We start from the raw sequence: 21,940 nt of genomic DNA on the forward strand, positions 1-21,940 counted from the left end.
CTGAAAGGGAATATTATCTTATAGGACTGGAACTTTGAGACAGTCCTTATACTCTGTTAATATGCCATCATTATATGAATTTTTCATTATACCAGAGATTAATGGTAATGAAAACATTGACACTTGTTCCCTGACACTTGTTAAAGCAGGGTAAGAACATCATTATTGGGGCAGGGGCTATGGAGAGAGGTACAGGAATGGTAACCCAGAAGGACCCCATGGAGCCTTTCTGACTCCAGGGGGCTCCCTACCCTGACTCTCCAACTCCCGAGCCCCATGTCTTCCAACTGCCTCTTTGTAGAAGAATCTTAGCCTTCTAGGGCTACACCAGGGTGCAAAGAATAAATTTAATTAGAGAAGTGAGAAAATGCAGAAATGAAGGAAAACAGTCAAGCAAGACAAAATAATAATTTAGCTATTACACAAAGCCAAGGACCTTTCGTTCTTCCTCAAGGGAACTGAATAATATTCTGAGCCATATCCTTTGAGCTTCTTTGCAGATGCTGAAACCCCCACCAGGGGAAAGAAGTTAACTGCACGCTGCCCCAAAGCGCAAAGACCCCAGACCCCTTGGAACCTGAAGGTTGATGATGTTGTCTCCCAGTTATCTCAGTAGCAACCAATCAGAACTTTGTCCACAAGCTGACGACATACCTGGCAACTCTCCCTCATCCTGTCATTAAAAACCTCTCCCTGAAAGCCATCATGGAGTTCCGGCCTTTTGCACACTAGTTGCCTTGACTCAATGCATGGTGCCCTGCAGTAAAAACTGCACTTTCCTTCACCACAAACCAGTGTTAGAAGATTGGCTTTACTGTGCAGACCCAAGTTTGGTTTGGTAATAGAACCACTGCAGTGGAATTTTACGATAGAGGAGAGAGGCTGGACTCAACTGTAAATACGACATGGGCAAGTGGGGATTTATAGCTAAGGGGCAAATTACTTAGAATTGGATGGAAAATTACTCAGAAGTACCATCTGGGGCAAGGAGGCATTCTTGCCGACGGCAGGCACAGTAATCAAGTGTCACCTGATGGGTAGTGGTGGGATGAGAAACCTTATTAGCTGTCTCATGATCAGATGTGTAGGTTGGGGAATCTGGCTAAATTGCCTTAACAGGATTCTTTCTGGAGCTGGACAGCGCAGAAACAAAGAAATCCGAAAGTTGAGGCTTAGTTGGAGAAATGATCAGGGAAGCCTGAAGTTCAAGGAGGGAATTTTTGTCACTAAACTGTACCAAGACCACCGAATTGATTAATTTCCCCCAGGTGGGTGGGTGGCAATGGCAACGTGTGCAACTCACCATAGTGAAGGTTCTGGAATAGGAAAAGGAGTCAGGTTAAACATATGCTAAGTTTAAGTTTTCATCTGGCTGCAATCTTCCTTTGACTCGGGAAATTCTTGTTTAGGAACAAGAATCCAATATGTCTTTTACATTGTAAAATATTGGCAAGGTACCTTAATTTCCCCCTCAAACTACCTGATACTTTCCACATAAACCAGTTTAAATTAATTAGCATTTACCAAGCACACTCTTTTCTAGGCTTCAAACTGGGATAGCAATCCAAAAGTAAAAGTAGGGCTCTGACCTGGAAGAATCGGTGGCTTCATTAGTTGACTCTGTTCGGCTATTGCTCCCGCTGAAGCTGAACTTGCAAGGGAACGTGCAGAAAATTATGGGACTGACATAATAATTTGAGAAGGTAACTCTAAACCTCCCCTTTAAAGTCATCTTTTATCATTCCTTCCTCCTACAGGCAAAAGTAGCAAGGGTCTTTGGTGTCCCAAGAAGGGGAAAAATCATACTGCAAACTTCCAAATAACTAAAACCAGGATAAAGTATATCAATGCACCCTCAAAGCCCCTCCAACTCTGATCTCCTCTTCTGACCTCTGACTGCTTCTACTTTAAAGGGCCCTTGGATTACATTGGGCTCATCTGGATAATTCAGAATGCTCTTTTAACGTCAGCTGAGTAGCATTCTTGATTCTTCCTGAGACCTTAATTCCTTGTTGTCTTGAAACGTATTCACAGGTTCCAAAGATGAGGGGGCCATTAGTCTGCTTATCGTCTCTCCGGGTTTCATGCAGATCCCGTGCAGACTGACTGTTATCCATTTGTGAGTTGAAGTGTGCCATGTGTGTGCTCAGTCCTGTCAGACTCTTTGCGACCCCATGGACTGTAGCCCTTGAGGCTCCTCTGTCCTGGGATTCTCCAGGCAAGAATACTGGAGTCTGTTGCCATTTCCTCCTCCAGGGGATCTTCCCAACCCAGGGACTGAACCTGAGTCCCCTGTGTCTCCTGCATCGCAGCCAGATTCTTTACCACTGTTGGTCACTAAATCACTAAGTTGGAAATACTGTACTATTGCTTATGGGAAAGTGATGGGATGAAAAGGACATCAGGATAAAGTATAAGTTTACTCACCCGACGTTTATAAGGCATAATAAAATACTTCTGTGGTATTAATATCAATTTTATGATTTTTTATAGACCTTTTCCTTCCCTTTTAATATTTTCTTCTCAAACAAGGAATACATTTTATAGTGACTGGGACTTATTTTCAGTTCAGTTCAGTTGCTCAGTCGTGTCCGACTCTCTGTGACCCCAAGAACCGCAGCACGCCAGGCCTCCCTGTCCATCACCAACTCCCGGAGTACACTCAAACCCATGTCCATTAAGTGGGTGATGCCCTACAACCATCTCATCTTCTGTGGCTGTTATTTATTCATTCAAAAATTATTGGATATATAATACAGGATAGTCCAGGGGAATAGCTAATGATGAGGACCCAAGGCTAGCTTTCAAATGACTCATACGTTTAATGAGAAAATCAGTTATGTAACTATTTAAAATACAGAGTGAAAGAACTTTAGAATAGATGTCAGAGTTTTAAATGAGCACAAACAAAACTCATCAGAATAACTCATTCTAATGCATTTAAGACCAGGGTGGCTCCAGAAATGCTTCTGAAGGAGGTAAACAAACCCTTGAGGAAGGGAATGTGGCGGTGATTATAAAATCTTACCAAGTGCATGGTCCTGAAAGAACATGGTATATTTGGTGAATGCAAATAGCTGTAACTAAGTTTGTACATGGGGATAAGAGGGTAGAGGATACAGGAAAGGTTGACAAGGTCCAGCTTATGAAAGCCTCTATGTGTGAGGATTTTGAACTTTTATCATGCAAGAAACAGTGATCCAATAAGGAAAATCATCTATTTCCAGAAAAATACAGTTGGCATTGAATAGGAAGGACTGAAGTAGGGACAAAGAGGATTTTCCTGCTGCTGCTACCACCAAAATTACTACTATTACATTTCCATTAAAGCTGCAAAAAGTAATTTGAATGCTTGCCAATAGAAAGTAATTTTGAAAGTTACCTCAATTTAATCTCGCAATAACCCTGAAATGGGTGTTGTGTTTATCTGTATTTTACAGGAAAGAAAACTGAGGTTTAGAGAGATTAAATTTCTCCTGAAACATATTCTGTAAAAAAAGCAGCTGGGATTAACGTTTACACCTCTGTGTCAAGAACCTTCTTACGGTTCCCAAAGGCAGAGTTATCTTGAAGTTCCCACGCTGGATCTTCCATTTATCTCACTGGCATGGGCCCCCTCCAAAGCTTGATGGATACAGGGAGGGAGCAGCAGCCTGCTCAGTCATATGGTTGAGTCATAGAGCACTGTTTCACTCTGGGGACCAACTCATCCACCAGGACATCAGGCAACACCCCACGGAGCCGAGGTGAGCTTGCATGCGTGCTCAGTCGCTCAGTCGTGTCTGACTCTTTGCGACTCTATGGACTATAGCCCGCTAGCCTCCTCTACCCACGGGACTTTCCAGGCAAGAATATTGGAGTGGGTTTCCATTTCAATCTCTTCCAGGGTATCGTCCCAGCCCAGGGATTGAACCCAAGTCTCCAGTGGTTCCTGTGTTGGCAGGCAGATTCTTTATCACTGAGCCACTGGGGAAGCCCAGCCTAGGTAAGCATCCATAACTAATCTTGACCTCAAGTAAAAGAGACCCCAACAAACGCAGCTCTACTCCGAGTTCAGTGGCCATTTTCATCCTGGCACACTGACCTCTGGGTCCTGTGAGGAGGTGAATGAACTAGACCATGACTAGTGGGGTTAAAGGGCCTGAATTCTCTGCAATACTAGCTGATATCAGATATATGAGGAATGTAAAAACAAGACAGAAATGATACAAATGAACTTATTTACAAAACAGAAACAGAGTCACTGACTTAAAGAACATACTTATGGTTCCCCAGGGGGGTAGGGTCAGCGGAAGGCATAGATTGGGAGTTCGGGATTGACATGTGCACACTGCTATATTGAAAATGGATAAAGAATAAGGACCTACTGTATAGCACAGGGAACTCTGCTCAGCATTCTTTAAGAACCTAAATGGAAAAGGAATTTGAAAAAGAATTGAATCACTTTATACCTGAAAGTAACACAACAGTGTTAGCCAACTATACGCCAATGTAAAATAAAAATTCAAAAATATTTAACCACAAAAATGCTATTTTGGAGGAATGACCATAGAATGTTACCAACAGGCATTAGAAAGGCAAAATGAAATTTGAAATTATCAATTAAAAACTTATTCAATCATTTTAGAGAAAAGACTGAGTTATCTTTCTATTTGCTTTGCAGAAAAATATTACAAAACTGTTATCATTAACACATTCTACAATTAGTATTCTCTATTACTTTACCTTTCTGTAAATTTTAGAGTTTATAAAATTGTATTATTAAGATACTTTTAATTAAAACTGTATGAAAATGTAGGCTGGCCAGATATTGCTTGGAGGCTTTCCAAGTCAGACTTGGTAATTGTATTTTTATTTTTCCTTGATTTTCCTTAATTCCAGGATATAAAATTAATTGATAGTCACTTAATCCTAATTTGGGATTTTGCCTTTTTTCTCTCTCCCTCCCAAATTACTTCCCTTCATTAGTTTTTCCATGCTCCTTTTTTTCCCTTCTCTTGCTTCTAATACTTTTTTAAAAGACCCACTATTCAAATGTCTAATTTATGAATTCCCTAAGCTTTTGATGAATTGAGGCAATGAAGCCCCAGGACCTGATTTCTAATCCTATGCCCTCTCTCATCTTCTCTGATTCAAGAGCTCCTTCTTTCTCTTTGTCTCTTCATGTAAAAGACAAGTTAGCCTGAAAAGCCATTTGCAGATTTATCTTCTCTAGAGGATTTTTTGAATTCCTTCAACCAAGTCATCTTTTCTCATTTCAACATGTATCACATTTTGCTTAACTTGGTCCTTTCATGCATGTGCACTCAGATGCTTCAGTTGTGCCTCTTTGTGACCCCATGAAGCATGGCCTGTCAGGCTCCTCTGTCCATGGGATTCTCCAGGCAAGAATACTGGAACGGGTTGCCATGCCCTCCTCCAGGGGATCTTCCTGACCTAGGGATTGAACCTGTGTCTCCTGTTGTCTCCTGCAATGCAGGTGGATTCTTTACCACTGAGCCACTTGGCCCTTACCTTAGTCAGTAATTTACTTAACTCTTCCAATAGATAGAAAGGCACTTAGAGATTTACATCATTCAAAAATTCTTTAATTTCTGCACATTCTTTGTAAAATATTGTGTTCCTACTCAGTGCCCATGAGATATCTGGTGAAGTCTGTTACCCAAAATAAAATCAGAAATCAGTTTCATCCAGAAAATTCAATGTAAGCCCTCATAGGACCCCTGGTCTAGTCTTTCAGTTCCCTTGATTTTATCAGTGGGTTTGCTGGGCTTCCTGGAATTTCTAAAATTGGTGGAACATTGTTCTTAGCAGAATCCTGGGGCCAAGCAAAGCAGAAATGGTTCAATTCTTAATGACACCATATTTAGTCCCCCAATACTCAAACTCTTTCTCCCTGACAAAAGATAGGTGGCCTGCCCAGTATCCCCAGTGGAGATCCACTGGGGTAGACTGTCAGCTGCTTGAAGAACTAATTTATGGACAAAAGTTGTGCAAAATGGTGGCAAGGAATGACACAACTGAGTGTTAACATTTTTATTTCAAAAAGCAGGATACTGTATTTATTAACACTTTCTGAGAAAATAAGATAGTATAATGAAATGAATTCCATGTTTTTAAATACAATAAGGATGTAGAGAATCCTTTAAATGTGAATTTATTCAAACTTTATTTAAATAGAATGCACTTTCATTGAGAGACTTAAGGGGTAATTTCTGCATTTCCCCAAATAAAAGGTCCTTTGCAAAGTTTTGCTTGTTTATTTATTTATTTAAATTTTACATCCTCAATATATATTACAAGGGCTTAATATTTTCATTTAGAATATATGTACTGTATTTGAATAGCTCTTTGGGCTAATACGTGCCAAGAAAGGAACATTTTCCTTTTTATAACCAATGAGAAACAAACTTCTGACACAAAAAGGAATGGGACTGTTTGAAAGTTTTGTCTTATTCAAGTAGAATACAGTCTGAGATTCAAAACAGATTCTTCCTTGAAAAGCACAACTATTTCCCATCCTCCTAAATAAGGAAAAAAGAACAAAATGTGAAAGAAAAACATATATATGTCATTCAATAATTCTCATTGGAGTTAAATTTCCCCCTGCAATAGAATACACTAAATGTCTGAGTCTTTTGCTTTATTCTGGCTATAATCACACAACCTGTTTAAAAATAAAAACTCTTTTAAAATTCTATTTTCTTTAATTCCTACCAGATATATTTTCCTTCCACAATAAATTTAACAGCATCAGATATACATGGTATACATGCGTAAGTGGAGGAATACATTTATGTCCTTTAAAATTCTCCATTCTACACAGACACCTCCTTTCCTGTTAGCAGCATAGATATCCAGCTTTATTCTGGAATTTCTGTTTATCTACTCAGTGTATGGCAATATTCAGCAAAGTACATATCTCTTTTTCCATTTTCCTCCGAACCCAGAAATCCCAGTATAATATTTACTCAAGAGTTTCATCCATTTAAAACTTTATACAATTATATCTACTCTATTTAGAAGAGGTTGACTCAACCACGCGAACGTTCACCCACACACATATAAGAAAAGTTTTCACCTTACAAAGCTAACCGTATTTAATATTTCTATATACCGTAGAGCTTTCAGTTTGGAATGTTTCTTAAAATATATATTCTTCACTTGAAGCTGTCAAAAAATGGTGAGAATATCTTCTCTGATTTCAAAACTATCAAACTAGGTTTTTAAAAATCACTTTCCAAATCCCATGAGTAGTGTTCTTCAAGGGCAAACTCATCAGTGTCTTTAGAAAGTGAGTTGGGGAGAGGAAAGTTTGATTCCTGTTTGAACATTTATTATTGGTAGCAATGAATCCCACTGACTGAAGATGTAACTACAATTATTACTAATTATAATTACATAGCTACATTGAAGGAACGCTACATCCCATTATTTCAACTATTGAGATCTTAAGCAGGTTGCTTGATTTCTCTCATCTCACTGTCTATTCAACAGTTCTTCATTGCACAGATTGTTAAAACTGATTCACAAACTGGCGCTGCCTTCAAACTATGAAAGGTAGCCAGGAAATAATTGTATGCTGTCCTGAACACAAAATAATTTGTGCCTTCAGAGTACGTTTCTGACACAAAGCCTGCCGGCCCATTACAGCAAATGTTGTCAGTCTGTGTGAAAATATTTATTACCTGTAACCATAGATACACAAAAATCAATGTGTGTGTTATGTAACATTATGTCAGTAATGCATTTGTTACTGCTTTCGGATTTCTTTTGGTCTAGATGACTGCTCTGCCAAATAACTTTTATTATATTAGGGCAAGTGATTGCTGTGCTACATTTGCAACTATAATGATAATTTTCCTGAGAATGCTAAATAATGTCTTAATTTATTCAAAAGCTTTTATTTTCAAAGCAATTAAACTTTTGTTGATTTACAGTTACCATCCAATGTTCCTGAAACACTAAAAGAAAATGCTTTAGACATAATCTTCCAGGATAGCACATTGCTTGAGAGTAGTTATTTGATATAACAACATTCAGTTGAGTCTTCCAATCAAAGAACAAAAATTATAGCAATTTCACTTGAAATCCATAAGTCCATGTACAGGATTATGTTCAACAGAATCACTAAATGCTATCTGTAATTCAAAGATGAATGAATCAATAGAAAAACAGAACTGAAAATCATTAGTACTTTAATGCAGAATGGAGAGAGAAACTAATAAATCATGCATTTCAAGCACTTGTTTTCCTTATGGCATGTTTAAAAACATAAAACATGCAATGAGGAGATGCAGCTCAATATGAATAAACAATACCAAAACTGCTCAGAACAAGCATTTAATTTTATATCATAGGTTTAAATGAAACACTTAAAAATACTATTACATAATTTCTTCAAACAATCAGAGAATTCAGCCATGCCATGAAAAACTTTAATAACAATCTAGGGCATTATTTCCAAATAAATATTTGAAAAGTCATGGAGAGGGGAGTGCAGTAGTTGAAAGGGAGGGTGCTAACTGCATGCATGATTGACTTCAAAGAGCTCAATATTATTACAGGGATCAATTTATACTCAAAAGCAAATGATACAATCATTTACTTTCTCAAGTGTACTTAGCTGACCCATTCAAAATTATAGACACCTATACTCACAAATGACCAAAAAAGCAAGAAATTAGCTATTGAGCTTTGATTGTGTTACATGGCTTATTGTCTGTGAAAGGAGATTTTTAATTATAATTAATGGGTAATTCCCTCTCTTCCAGAGTTTTAGCCATCACAAAATTAATCATTAGAACCATAAATTTTCTTCATGATGCTTAACAAATTATGCATAACCCATTTCTCTCAAGCATCTTTTTCTGAATCTTTGGTGGGAAATACAGTTAGTTAGGCACATAGTTTCAAACATCTATTTGGTTACTGTTGTGATTAAGAATTTTCTTCTAGATTCACATGCAGAAGGGAATAAGGCTTGCCATATTAACACAGTTTACTGCCAAGTAACATGATTTCACTTATGTGTGGAATTAAAAACAAAACTAAACAAAATAAAACCACTTTCTACTTCTCAGCACAAGAAAACTTTACACCTGATATTTTATTAATAAATTCCACTCAGAAGCATCAAGAAGTCAAAGAAAAACTATTTAGATATAGCAAATAGACAACTATTTAATAAAACCTTTCAATTAAAAGTTGCTCCTCAAGTCATAGGTCAAAGATCATTGATATGCTGTTTGATTCTAAAAGGGAAAAGTATAGCAATCTGCAATTATGATCACTGAAGCATTATTAAGTAGTGCTTATTAATAACTGGAATCACATTTTCTGTGATATTTCCTTTTTTTGTTGTTATTGTACAGATTTTTCTTACAGGTTAGTACATGGAAATTGGTGAAGGAATGGATAGGAGACATAAAAATCTATGGGAATGCATGCAACAAAAATACGCAGTATCACTTCATGTAAACTTCCGCTTTCTTCATGCAAAGATGCCTATAAAAACTGAGACAATAAATTTCCTATCAGCTGAATTTTACATTAACTCAGTCACGAAAACTGTCAAACCAATTCCATGATTTTACATGAGCAGGAGACTTGAAGTTGTTCAAAGATTTCCAGCATAAGTGTTCCATGGCCCAATTATGCTAATTACAGTGCCAACAACAGAATGAGACAGGATTATTCCTTGCTTCGGTTTCTGGTTCTTTTGACGAGGGAGCAGAACAACCCGGTTTTGGGAGGAGGGCCCATCAGCATTGGGGCTTGGTTCTTGTGTATAATTTTTATCTAGGGAAAAAAAGAGAGAAAGAGGAGGGAGTAATCCCTGGGTACAATACAAATTTCTGAGAATCTCTGTTAAGGTTAATCACATTGCCTATGTTACTGAAACAGCACAAGTGTAAAATGTAGTTTCAGAGTTTCTATTATTGCAAAAATATTTTTAAGGAAGGTAAGGTATGCATTTAAACTATACACCAATGCTCAGGGTGCTAACAAGAAACCAAACTTACTTGAAATTACATTTTAAGTATCATACTACTTCTAACCTCGCTTGTATTAAACGCCCAAATTCCTCGTTCATGCCACATGATTATCTAGTCTAATTTACTGACCATTAGTTATGTATTATTTATTTAAGACAGGAAAGGATGCACCATTATAGTACTCAGAATCTCAATTATAGCCCCACATCAAGAAGTACTTGATACCAAGGCAAGCCTTATTTACCCTGTTAATCAGATTGTTTCTCTCTTTCAACATGAACTGCAAGCCTTAATTTCAAAACAATCATTAAGAATGAAAGTCAAAAGCTAACGTGCATAAAAGGTCAGAAATGATGAACTAGCTTTCTAATTTGTTAATTAATTGGTAATAGAATAGAATCAAATATTGAAAAGCCTGCTTAAAACATTCTGAGAGACTGTTCTAAAGCTCTCCTTTTTGATTTCTTTGAAATAAAACCACGAATCACCTTAAATGAGACAACCTTAAAGTAGATTATGTCTGTAATTTTCTCTAATTCAAGTCTAAATTAGAGAAGACATTTTATGAATATATGCTATGCTCAAAGCTAATTGAAAGCAATTATCAAAGTGGCATTTTGTCTGTGACTTTAAGATACATTGTAAGATAATAAATGATTCTCATTATGTAATAAAAAGGTCACATCATGCCTTTGGGCTAGTGATGCTAAGAGTTTTTCAAAAGCAATCTGAGACATTTTCTTTAGAGAACTGCGACTAATATAAGAACCATCGCTTATTAAATATCAGTTGTCACCTGCACAGCACTTGCATCAGAGATGAGTATTTCTTTCAAAAAGAAACACCACCTCATTACAAGCTGCAAAAATATATCTCTTAAAGTGCATAGCTGACATTTTAAAGTTAAAATGAATATCCTTCACTTGTCATTCACTAATAGCAATGAAACAAAAAAAAGGATGTCACGTGGACTGGATCATTAAAACTGACACTGAGGCTTTTGGGAAATAGAGATCTTTCTAGACAGTCTAGAAAGACAGAAGTATGTCAAAAATCAGGATAAATGAGCAACTTTATTTAACTCTGTTGGAATCAGGTTATTCTGGGAAGATTCAGTGTTCTCTGTACTGTAAAAATAAATTGCACCTGTAAAAGGCCACCAGGCTAAACTGGCCTCAAACTCTCTGGATATCTGATTTCATTTGATTTTACTTTTGTTATCTTATTAACTGAGGAATCAATAGCCAGATACTTAAGATGTCAGAATTCACATATCTATGTAGATTGAAAAAGATCTCAGCCAGATTTTCTCTCCTAATAATTCACATTTAGATTACACTCTACCTCTTACAATTGATTTTTATACTCCTCTAGAGTATCTAATATACCATCATTCATTCATTTCATAAAATGTATTGAGCCCCTACTATGTTTCACACACTGTACCAGGAGCCTTTAACAAATAGACAAAGCACAATCTCTACCCCCAATAAATTATAGTCAAGTAAGAAACAGAAATTTAACAAGTATGTTCAATAGTGTTGTAGATGCTGAAGTATGAGGCTAAGCAGAAAGGTACTATTTTTTAATGCTGAATATAAAAATGAATCTTTTCATACAAAATTTCCTTTAAAAATGAATATGTGATGATGCAATCAACACATGCTACTTATATAATAATCTTAGATTCAAACAGAATATAAGAAGCCATGGTAAGAAAGTAAAGATTTCTGATTCACGGTTATTGGACTAAATCCTTTAGAGGGTATGTTACTATTAGGGTCTTTTGGAAAACAATATCATTATTCCCAAACTACTGTTGTTGTAGGAAAAGAAGTATATCATGCTAGTCACTTACAAAAGATTAGCATCAATTTATGGAAGGCAATGGCACCCCACTCCAGTACTCTTGCCTGGAAAATCCCATGGACGGAGGAGCCTGATAGGCTACAGTCCATGGGGTCGCTAAGAGTCGGACACGACTGAGCGACTTCACTTTCACTTTTCCCTTTCATGCACTGGAAAAGGAAATGGCAACCTACTCCAGTGTTCTTGCCTGGAGAATCCCAGGGACGGGGGAGCCTGGTGGGCTGCCGTCTATGGGGTCGCACAGAGTCGGACATGACTAAAACGACTTAGCAGTAGCATGACAAAGTAGAACCAAAATACCACAACTTTTTGTGTATGAAGTTTTGTTTGCCTTCTGAATTAATATTTTTAGGTTATTTAGATTTTGTTTCATCATAGCTATCTTTTTATTAACAATCTCTTTCAAAAGAAATCACATGTTACTATTCCTTTGAAAAATAGCACAATATCTCACTAAGTGCTCTTGACACAGTAGGACCCTTAACCCATGCTACTGACTACTTTGAAGTTCTAGGTTATAGTTTCTAAGCTGAATAATGGCCAGTCTTATTTTTAAAATCATCTATCCTCTATCCTCTTAGTTGTTTAAGCACTTATATGGTCACACACAATTCCTTCACATTATTTCTGTAAAAACTGAAATCTGTGTCTTTTTGTCCATTCTTTATAAAAATGAGCAACAACTGGCTGTTTTCCTCTCAGGGAGATTCCATGGAAGAAAGTTGCACTCATGAGATGTCTATTATGTATCCAGGCTCTTTGCATACATTGCCTCAAATATTTGAGCAGAAACAAACTCTACTCCATCGAGGATAAGAATAATACTAGTCCAGTACCAAGTGAACTGCTGGTTTTATAGTCGCAGAAAGTCCAGGTGTAGGCTTCAGAAAGCTGTAGGGACTAAAGTGTTACTTATGTTCAGATGGTTTGTGTTGGAGGACCCTGGCTAAGTGTGTCTCAATAGGCATGCAATAATGACTCAGATGCCTGTTCCAACTCCACACCCTTATATTTTTATTACTATTTTTTAGAACCTGTTATCCATGAGGAAAACAATACTGAGAAAGGAGTAACATATCCCTCAAAGACATTAGAATAGATTAAATCTCCGCAATCTGAAAACATAAACCAAACATTAGGATTTCTTTGAGTGCTTCCATTTTTTTAAGAATTGGGTAGTTACTTCTTAGTTGTTTCTGAATACATTAATGTTTATTGAGCACCAATTATGAGCAAGACAGTTTGCAACTTGACTGTTTTGTTTGGAGGGAATCTGAGCTTATAATTGAGAGAGAACTGTAGGCAATCCTAAGCAATGGTGATGGGGCTCCTAGGAGCTGGAATGGCTGTATAAAGGTAGAAGTGTGAAATATTAGTCACTCAGTCGTGTCCGACTATTTGTGACCCCATGGACTGTAGCCCACCAGGTGTTTCTGTTCATGGAGTTCTCTAGGCAAGAATACTAGAGTGGGTATCCATTCCCTTTTCTAGATGAAGGTAGAAGAGCATTGCTAAGATAAGTATTGTCAGAATTGGAATGATGTTTTGCATAATTTCTTCATTTCTACTTAGCTATTCCTTTAGAAAGCAACAGCACGAAAATCTCATGACTCTTTCTACTTCCATCTTCCTATGTCAAATTAAGATTGAGCACCTTTAAAAACAGAAACATGAAAATAGTTGATTTCAGTTTTATAAGTATTCAACATGAAATAAAAATGCACATATAGAAACCAGATGAAGGATTAGTAGGCACAGTTTTCTTGACTGTATAGAACTGTCAGGGTTATATAGTATTATAGGTGGTCCCACCTTATAATTGTAATATAACAATAATAATGACAAGATTTGACTCTTAGCATGTGCAGACTATTATGCTAGTGCTTTACACATGATATTCAGATGCTACCTGTCTCATCCTTCTATTTGAATTGCTCTTGACAAAAGTCAACTCTCATAAAAGTATTATTATCAAAGTACATAGAATTGAAACCTTATGTCCTAAAAGGGATAGAGGAGGGCTTTATAGCTTACAGTACATGGTGAACAGTGTCTAATTTGTGTTCTCTCCAAAGACTTTGTTTTGTTGTTGTTCAGTTGCTTAGTCATGTCTGACTCTTTGCGACCCCATGGATTGCAGCACACCAGGCTTCTCTATAGTTCACTATCTCCCAGAGTTTGCTAAAATTCATGTCCCTTGAGTCAGTCATGCCACCCAACCATCTCGTCCTCTGTCATCCCCTTCTCCTTTTGCCCTCAATCTTTCCCAGCATCAGGGTCTTTCCCAATGAGTCGGCTCTTCCCATCAGGTGACCAAAACACTGGAGCTTCAGCTTCCGCATCTGTCTTTCCAATGAATATTCAGGATTGATTTCCTTTAGGATTGACTGGTTTGATCTTTTTGCTGTCCAAGGGATTGTCAAGAGTCTTCTCCAGCACCACAGTTCAAAAGCATCAATTCTTCAGTGTTCGGCCTTCTTTTTGGTTCAACTTTCACATCCATACACGACTACTGGGAAAACCATAGCTTTGACTATACAGACCTTTGTCAGCAATGTGATGTCTCTACTTTATAATACCCTGTCTAGGATAGTCATAGCTTTTCTTCCAAGGAGCTAGTGTCTTTTAATTTCATGGTTGCAGTCACCATCTGCAGTGATGTTGGAGACCAAGAAAATAAAGTCTGTCACTATTTCCATTGTTTCCCCATCTATTTGCCACAATGTGATGGAACCGGATGCCATGATCTTCGTTTTTTCAATGTTGAGTTTCAAGCCAGCATTTTCACTCTCCTCTTTTATCTTCATCAAGAGGCTCTTTAGTTCCTCTTCACTTTCTGCCATTAGGGTGGTGTTATCTGCATATCTGAGGTTATTGATATTTCTCCTGGCCATCTTGATACTAGCTTATGCTTCATACAGCCCAGCCTTTCACATGACGTACTCTGCATGGAAGTTAATTAAGCACGGTGACAATATACAGCTTTGACATACTCCTTTCCCAATTTGGAACCAGTCCACTGTTTCATGTCTCTCTTTAATGGTTGCTTCTTGACCTGCATACAGATTTCTCAGGAGGCAGGTAAGGTAGTCTGGTATTCTCTTCTCTTTAAGAATTTACAGAAGTTTATTGTGGTCCACACAGTCAAAGGCTTTAGTGTATTCAGTGAAGCAGAAGTAGATGTTTTTCTGGAATTCCCTTGCTTTTTCTATGATTCAATGGATGTTGGCAGTTTGATCTCTGGTTCTTTTGCCTTTTCTAAATCCAGCTTGTTTATCTGGAACTTCTCAGTTCAAATACTGTTGAAGTCTAGCTTGAAGGATTTTGAGCATTATCAAGCTTGCATGTGAAATGAATGCCATTGTGTGGCAGTTTGAACATTCTTTGCCATTTCCCTTCTTTGGGATTGAAATGAAAACTGACCTCTTCCAGTCCTGTGACCACTGCTGACTTTTCCAAATTTAGCTGACTTTAGTTCATCTAAAATTGAGGAAGAGAGGAAGGTTTTTCTGGATTCATCCTCCAGGCATTATTTGGCCCAGCTCATTGGTAGTTTCTTTCCTAGCTCCTTGTTTTTCAGCTTTGAATATTCCTACCTACTCTTTGTTGTGAAGAGTATTACTTTTCTTCCTCATGTTATAGGAACACCCTGCTTAACACCCAGTCTCTGTACATCCACCAAACCAAGTGCTTATCAAAGCATCCTAATAAGATTAGAATGAAGATGGATCTATTCTATCTTCAAGGAATTCTCATATCTAATACCAAAAGAATATTTTTTTCATAACTTAACTTATATATTATCTAAATATACCCTCCCAACAGCCGTAAGGAGGTAGGTGTCAACATCCTTATTTTATAATACAGGACAAAAATTTAGGTTCTGTAACCTGAAATGCCCCACTCAAGTTGGTTAATGCAAGGGCTGGGTTTGAAAGCTGATTCTCAAATCTTCCAAGTACTCCTTGTTGATTCCCACTTCTGTATCCTTGTGCCAAGTAGTACTCTCGAGAACCTTCCAGCAAACTTTGATTCCTGTCCTGCCCAGCTCAGATCACACATTATTTTGAAATTTCAAAGCACAATGACATAAAGAAGATTCTAAATGTCCTCTGAAGCTGAAGCTCCAATACTTTGGCCACTTGATGTGAAGGGTTGATTCATTGGAAAAGACTCTGATGCTAGGAATGATTGAAGGCAGAAGAAGAGGGTAACAGAGGATGAGACGGTTGGATGTCATCACCAACTCAATGGACATGAGTTTGAACAAACTCTAGGAGACAGTGAAGGACAGGGAAGCCTGGCACACTGCAGTCCATGGGGTCACAAAGAGTCGGACACGACTTAGTGACCGAACAACAACAACAACAAATGCCCTCCGAGAGGAAAAACAGGTCACTTACAGAAACATGAAAATCAGCATGGCATCAGGCTTCTCAAAAACATTAATGGTAGAAGAAAGCAGAGAAACACCTTCAAACCTCAGAGGAAAAGTTAATTCTATCTTAGGTTTCTCTATGTGGTTGATGTATCGATTAAATGCAAGGGTACAGTGAATATATTTTCAGTCATCGAAAGATCTAGAGAGCTTACCCTTTATATGCCCTTTAAAACATATTTGAGGGTGTTCTCCAGTGAAACAGATGTATGAGCTAAGAAAGAGATTCAAAAAACAGAGGATCAAATGGACAACACCAAGCTCTGGTGAGGGTGTGGAGCAACAAGAACCCCCATACACAGGTACTGGGGAGCAAAATGGTACTTTGGAAGACAGTTTGGAGGTTTCTTATAAAACTAAATATACTCATCATATGACCCAGTGTTTGCACTCATGGAATTTATACAAAAAAGTTGGAAACTTACGTCTACATAAAAACCTGTACACAAATGTTTGCAGCAGCTTTTTTTTATCATTGCCAAAACTTGGAAACAACCAAGAGGTCCTTCAGTAGGTGAATGGATAAATAAATTGTGGCACATCAATCAAGACGAAGGAATACTGTGTGTGTGCATGCTAAGCTACTTCAGTTGTGTTCAACTTTGTGCGACCCTATGAACTGTAGCCCACCAGGGTCCTCTGTCCATGGGATTCTCCAGGCAAGAATACTGGAGTGGGTTGCCATGCCCTCCTCCAGTGGATTTTCATGAAGCAGGGATCGAATCCATGTCTCATGATTCCTGCATTGGCAGGCAGGGTCTTTATCACTAGCACCACCTGGGAAGCCCAAAGGAATATTATTCAGTGCTAAAAAGAAATAAGCTATCTAGCCATGAATGCACATGGAGGAATCTTAAATGCACATTAATAAGTGAATCAAATCAATCTGAGAAGGCTATATCCAGTAAGATTCTAATTATATGACACTCTGGAGAAGGCAAAACTGTGGAGACAGTGAAAAGATCAGTGGGCGAGAGGTTATGGGAGAGTGGGATGAATAAATGAAGCACAGAAAATTTTCATGACAGTGACATTCCTTATGATGTTATAATAATAGGTATATTATTATTATAAAGACCTTATACACTTGCTCAAGCCCATGGAATGAACAACACTGAGTGGACCCAGTGCAAACTGTGGACTTTGAGTGAACACAATGTGTCTATGGAGGTTTACCGATTCTATCAAAAGTACCATTTGTGGGGGTGATTCTGTCAGTGGGGAGGCCATGCGTGTGTGTGGGTGAGAGCTATATGTGAAATCTCTGTACCTTCCCCTTAGTTTTACTGTGAACCTCAAAGTGCTCTAAAAGAGAGATTTATTAAAAACAACAATGGCAACAAAAAGAGGATCCAACTGAGCCCCTGATCTGCAAGAAACTCAGGAAGAAATCTGCAGCGAAGGGCTTCTGCCATATAAAGAAGGGAATGGGGATAATAGATTAATTGATACAGTGCAGTATTTAAGAAATGAGAATTATTATAATGATGGCTTTACAAAGAAAGGAAAAGAGATGATAGAAGCTCTGTAGGAAAGAAAATGTAATTGTGTGTCAGTACTTGGTTCTATAGTTGATGACATTTTCATAATCTCAATCATTCTATGTTTTATATGGATTTAAATAGTCTTTTTTTCAGAAGCAAAATACTGGTTAAAAAATCAGACTGACAGCATCCCCACTTCCTATAAGGAGACTTTGGTCAAATGAATTATTCGTTTTCCTTATCTGTACCATAGAGACTTTAAGATAGTGCCTATTTCATTGGTTGCTTGTAAGGACTAAATGAATCAATGCATACAAAATGCTTAGAACGTTACCTGGCACATAAAAATCACCCAGCAGATATTAACTATTAGTAAGATTTAAATGGAGTAATGTTACAAACCACTTTTGTAAGGCATAAACTAAGCAGAATATACCTAAAACTATTAAGTAAAAAAATAAACCAACCTCCCTCCCCCATACTATAGCAAAGCAGATTGTTTGAGTGAAAAAAGTGTTCATCACTCAGTCGTGTCTAACTCTTTGTCACCCCATGAACTGCAGCCTGCCAGGCTCCTCTGTCCATTCGATTCTTCAGGCAAGAATACTGGAGTGGGTTGCCATGCCCTTCTCTAGGGCATCTTCCCGACAGAGGGATTGAACCCTGGTCTGCTGCACTGTAGGCAGATTTACTGTTTGAGCCACTGGGGAAGCCTCAGATTGTTTACAGACATGCAATAAAAATCAGAAGAGACAGCCAAAGAATCAAAGAATGGATCCGGTGACCCAAATTATGGGACAGAAGCTAGTCATTTTTCTTGAAATTCCATACATTCTGTTCTTTTCAATGCGTACATATAATTTTGGTACATGTGTTTAACAATAAAAATCCTTCAGCAAGAAACTGTTTTTCTCTCTAGTGTTTTGGTTCTCCAAATGTGGTCCACAAACCAGGAGGAACACTGACAGCATTGTGAGAAAGGCAGTCTCCTAGTCCCACCCCAAGCCTGAATCAGATTCCACTTTATAATAAGATTCCCATGTAATTCACACACACATTCACCTTTGAGAAGCCTTGGTCTGTTTGTCACTTGCTTCTCTTTCTAAAGGGGTAAGACCAGTAGGAATCTGTTGACTGACTGAATAAATGAATGACCAGCACCTTCTTACACTCATCCCCCAAACATGTTGCTGAAAGCTAATATCAATGGAACCAAATAACCTAATTTAACTCAATTTTAATTAGCTTGATTGTTCATCTACTAGGTCTAGCTTTTTTCAGTATAGTGCTGGGGATTCCAAGTTGAACAGATACTGTTGAAAACATCGATGAGGTGCATAGAGTCAACTGATGGGAACATATGTAGCAGTAGGATGTGTCACACATTGTGCTATGGAGATGTTCTCAGAGTGCAATGGGAGCACAGAATAATGTCCTTCAGATCACGGCTGAAGGACAGGACATAAGTAAACTGAGTCTTAGCAGTGACACTCTGAAGCACAGCTTCGGGGCTGCATGTCATACCAGAGACAGGGAGATCAGATAGGAGGTGAATAAAATAATCTAGAAAAGAAGTAGAATGGATTTTAGTTGCAGCATTGGCAATGGGAACAGAATCGAGGCAGATCTGAGAGATACCAAGGAGGCACAGGTTGCAGGGTATGATGGACGCAGGGAGTAATCGAAAAGAGAAAGACTCTAGTATGACTTTCATGCTTTTAGCTTTGCTTGTTGTGTGTGTGGTGATGCTTTTTTATAGAAAGAGATGTATTTTTTGGCATGAGTGAGAGCCAGTAAGTTGGTGAACTCCTATAGAATGTGATATTCTAGAGGAGATGCTCAGTGTCTTTGGGATATGTAGGTCTGGTGTTCAGAAAGGAGAATGGGTCTTGAGATAGATTTGGTTGTAATGATGCTGTAAATAACATTATCCATTGGAAAGAGATGACTAAAGGACAGATGTGTGTATCAAATGTGAATGTCAGACATTATATTGCATAATGGGGGAGCATGGACATATAATAGTGAAGCAGGAAATTATATCGGGGAAGGCAATGGCACCTCACTCCAGTACTCTTGCCTGGAGAATCCCATGGATGGAGGAGCCTGGTGGGCTGCAGTCCATGGGGTCGCGAAGAGTTGGACACGACTGAAGCGACTTAGCAGCAGCCGCAGCAGGAAATTATATACTATGAAAGAATATGAGGACAAATAACCAGGGAGTTAGGAGAAAAAACTAGAAAGAAGTATGATCGTGCAAACATTTCAAATCTGTCTTCAATGTGGCCTACTTGTTTTCTACTAATGAAGGTGAGACATTCAAATTACATGTATCTAGGCTAGGCACGCCTCCATTTTCACAATGATTTGCATGTAAGTTATGTAAACTACTAAATTGTTAATACTAATTCCAAATCTAGAAATCATATTTGAGAGTTATGTAACTGTAGGATGCTTTTGCAATTTAGGGGTTGGCAAATATTATCTGTAAAGGGCTAGATGGTAAACACTTTAGGCTTTTGGTCTATGAAGTCTCTGTAACAACTCAACTCTGCTATTGTAGCACAAAAGGAGCCACAGACTAAATGTAAACAAATGGATGTGACTATGTTCTAGTCAAACTTTATGTATGAAAACTAAAATCTGCGTTTCAGATACTTTTAACATTATGAACTATTATTATTTTTTTGGATTTTTCAACCATTTAAAAATATAAAAAAATATTCTTAACTCTTTGACTGTGCAAAAACAGGTGACTGTGTAGATCTGGCCCAGAGATTAAACTTGCTGACCCTTGATGCAGTTACAGTCAAATAATGAACATTAATTTAAAATTATGACTTAATGGGTCAATATATAAAAGACTGCTTGACAGGTGGCTCAAAGAATCCAGTCACCAATGCAAGAGACACGGATTCGATCGCTGGGTCAGGAAGATCCCCTACAGAAAGAAATTGTAACCTACTCCAGTATTCTTACCTGGGAAATTCTATGGACAGAGAAACCTGGCAGGCTACAGTCCACGGGGTCACAGTCAGACACAACTTAGAGACTAAACAACAACAAGCTAAAAGATGAATAAAAGTGGAAATAGTCTCATATGGCATCTCTTTGCTATACTGAGTGCCACCATTCAGAATTTATTCTGTGAAAATTCTGAATTAGAATATATACTAGCTTTCCCAATTTTAGTAACAGATCAACTGATCAAATTTGGTGTCAATGTTTAATCTCTTTATTGCTTTGCACCAGGGTGGGCTTAATAATATTGTGCTTCTTAGAAAGTAGCTCAGAAGGTAGGATTTTCCTTTTTAAATATTCCCTCTGCATTTAGCCAAAATTTTCTTTTCCTGATTTATCTCTTTAAGAATTTATTATCACTGGATTTATTCAGCTACCTTAAAAATGAATGGAGTTTTCAGAGCAAAATAAATGCCATAAAATATCTGCAGAGAGAGCTTAATTTAGCAATTATCTGGAACATTAAAAGTTACCTAGCTTGATTCTGGAATAAGAGTGTCTCTTTCCAATAATGGAAACCATTTTGAATTCATGCGTGTAGCTGAGCCATATGACAGTGGGAATAAAGAGCATGCTAAATTTTTCAGGTCCATAACTGCCAAAAAGCAAAGCAATGAAACATAACAATTTTCTAAATCCCTGTGCCAGCTTCTTTATGATTCCAGCCATTATTTTCTGGAATGATAGTAATTTCCAAGTTTAATGTCAAAGTCTTTGATCTAACATCAAACTCAAAGAAATCACTGTGGAGATTTACAATAAAATCTCTAAAAAATGGGTTTGAGAGGTTTACTTGCTGATTAAATTCACAGGAATTTTAAATAGGTATGGCAATGAGAAAAGAGAAACTTTCTCCTGAAAGTGATGGGCTATTTGTTCACAGTGCAGAGGAAATATTCATACCTGGGTTTGAAATCTCTTATAAGGTATAAATTTGGTTTTCATTTTATTTCATTGTTATAAGCTGGTAGCCAGGAAGGTCAATGACATTTAAAAAAATTTTTTTTATAATTTTCATGTCTTTGCAGAAAAATGATATGACAACTTAACCTAGAAACTATTTTTCTTTTTCAAGGGTCTCTCCAAATATTCGATCATATGGGAAAAAAGCAAAAATTAAAAAAAAAACA

The 21,940-nt window shown here is 37.6% G+C and overlaps 1 protein-coding gene across 12 annotated transcripts in view; it reads right to left on the reverse strand.

Annotated features, from left to right (window-relative positions):
- The window catches only part of DGKB (diacylglycerol kinase beta), a 1,170,055-nt gene that overhangs the window by 91,267 nt on the left and 1,056,848 nt on the right, over positions 1-21,940 (reverse strand). For 11 of the 12 annotated variants that reach the window (XM_081537628.1, XM_081537635.1, XM_081537632.1 and 8 more), the window contains one exon: positions 9,164-9,801. The exons of the other annotated variant lie outside the window; for it this stretch is intronic. In XM_081537628.1, the coding sequence (XP_081393754.1) occupies positions 9,694-9,801 (108 nt within the window). In that variant the 3' untranslated portion in view covers positions 9,164-9,693. Of the gene's footprint in view, positions 1-9,163; positions 9,802-21,940 lie in introns of those variants that run through there. 12 annotated transcript variants of the gene reach the window in all.

The sequence above is a fragment of the Giraffa tippelskirchi genome, chromosome 10, assembly GCF_054371585.1.
Source record: "Giraffa tippelskirchi isolate mGirTip1 chromosome 10, T2T-mGirTip1v1.2.pri, whole genome shotgun sequence".
Classification (NCBI taxonomy): Eukaryota; Metazoa; Chordata; class Mammalia; order Artiodactyla; family Giraffidae; genus Giraffa; species Giraffa tippelskirchi.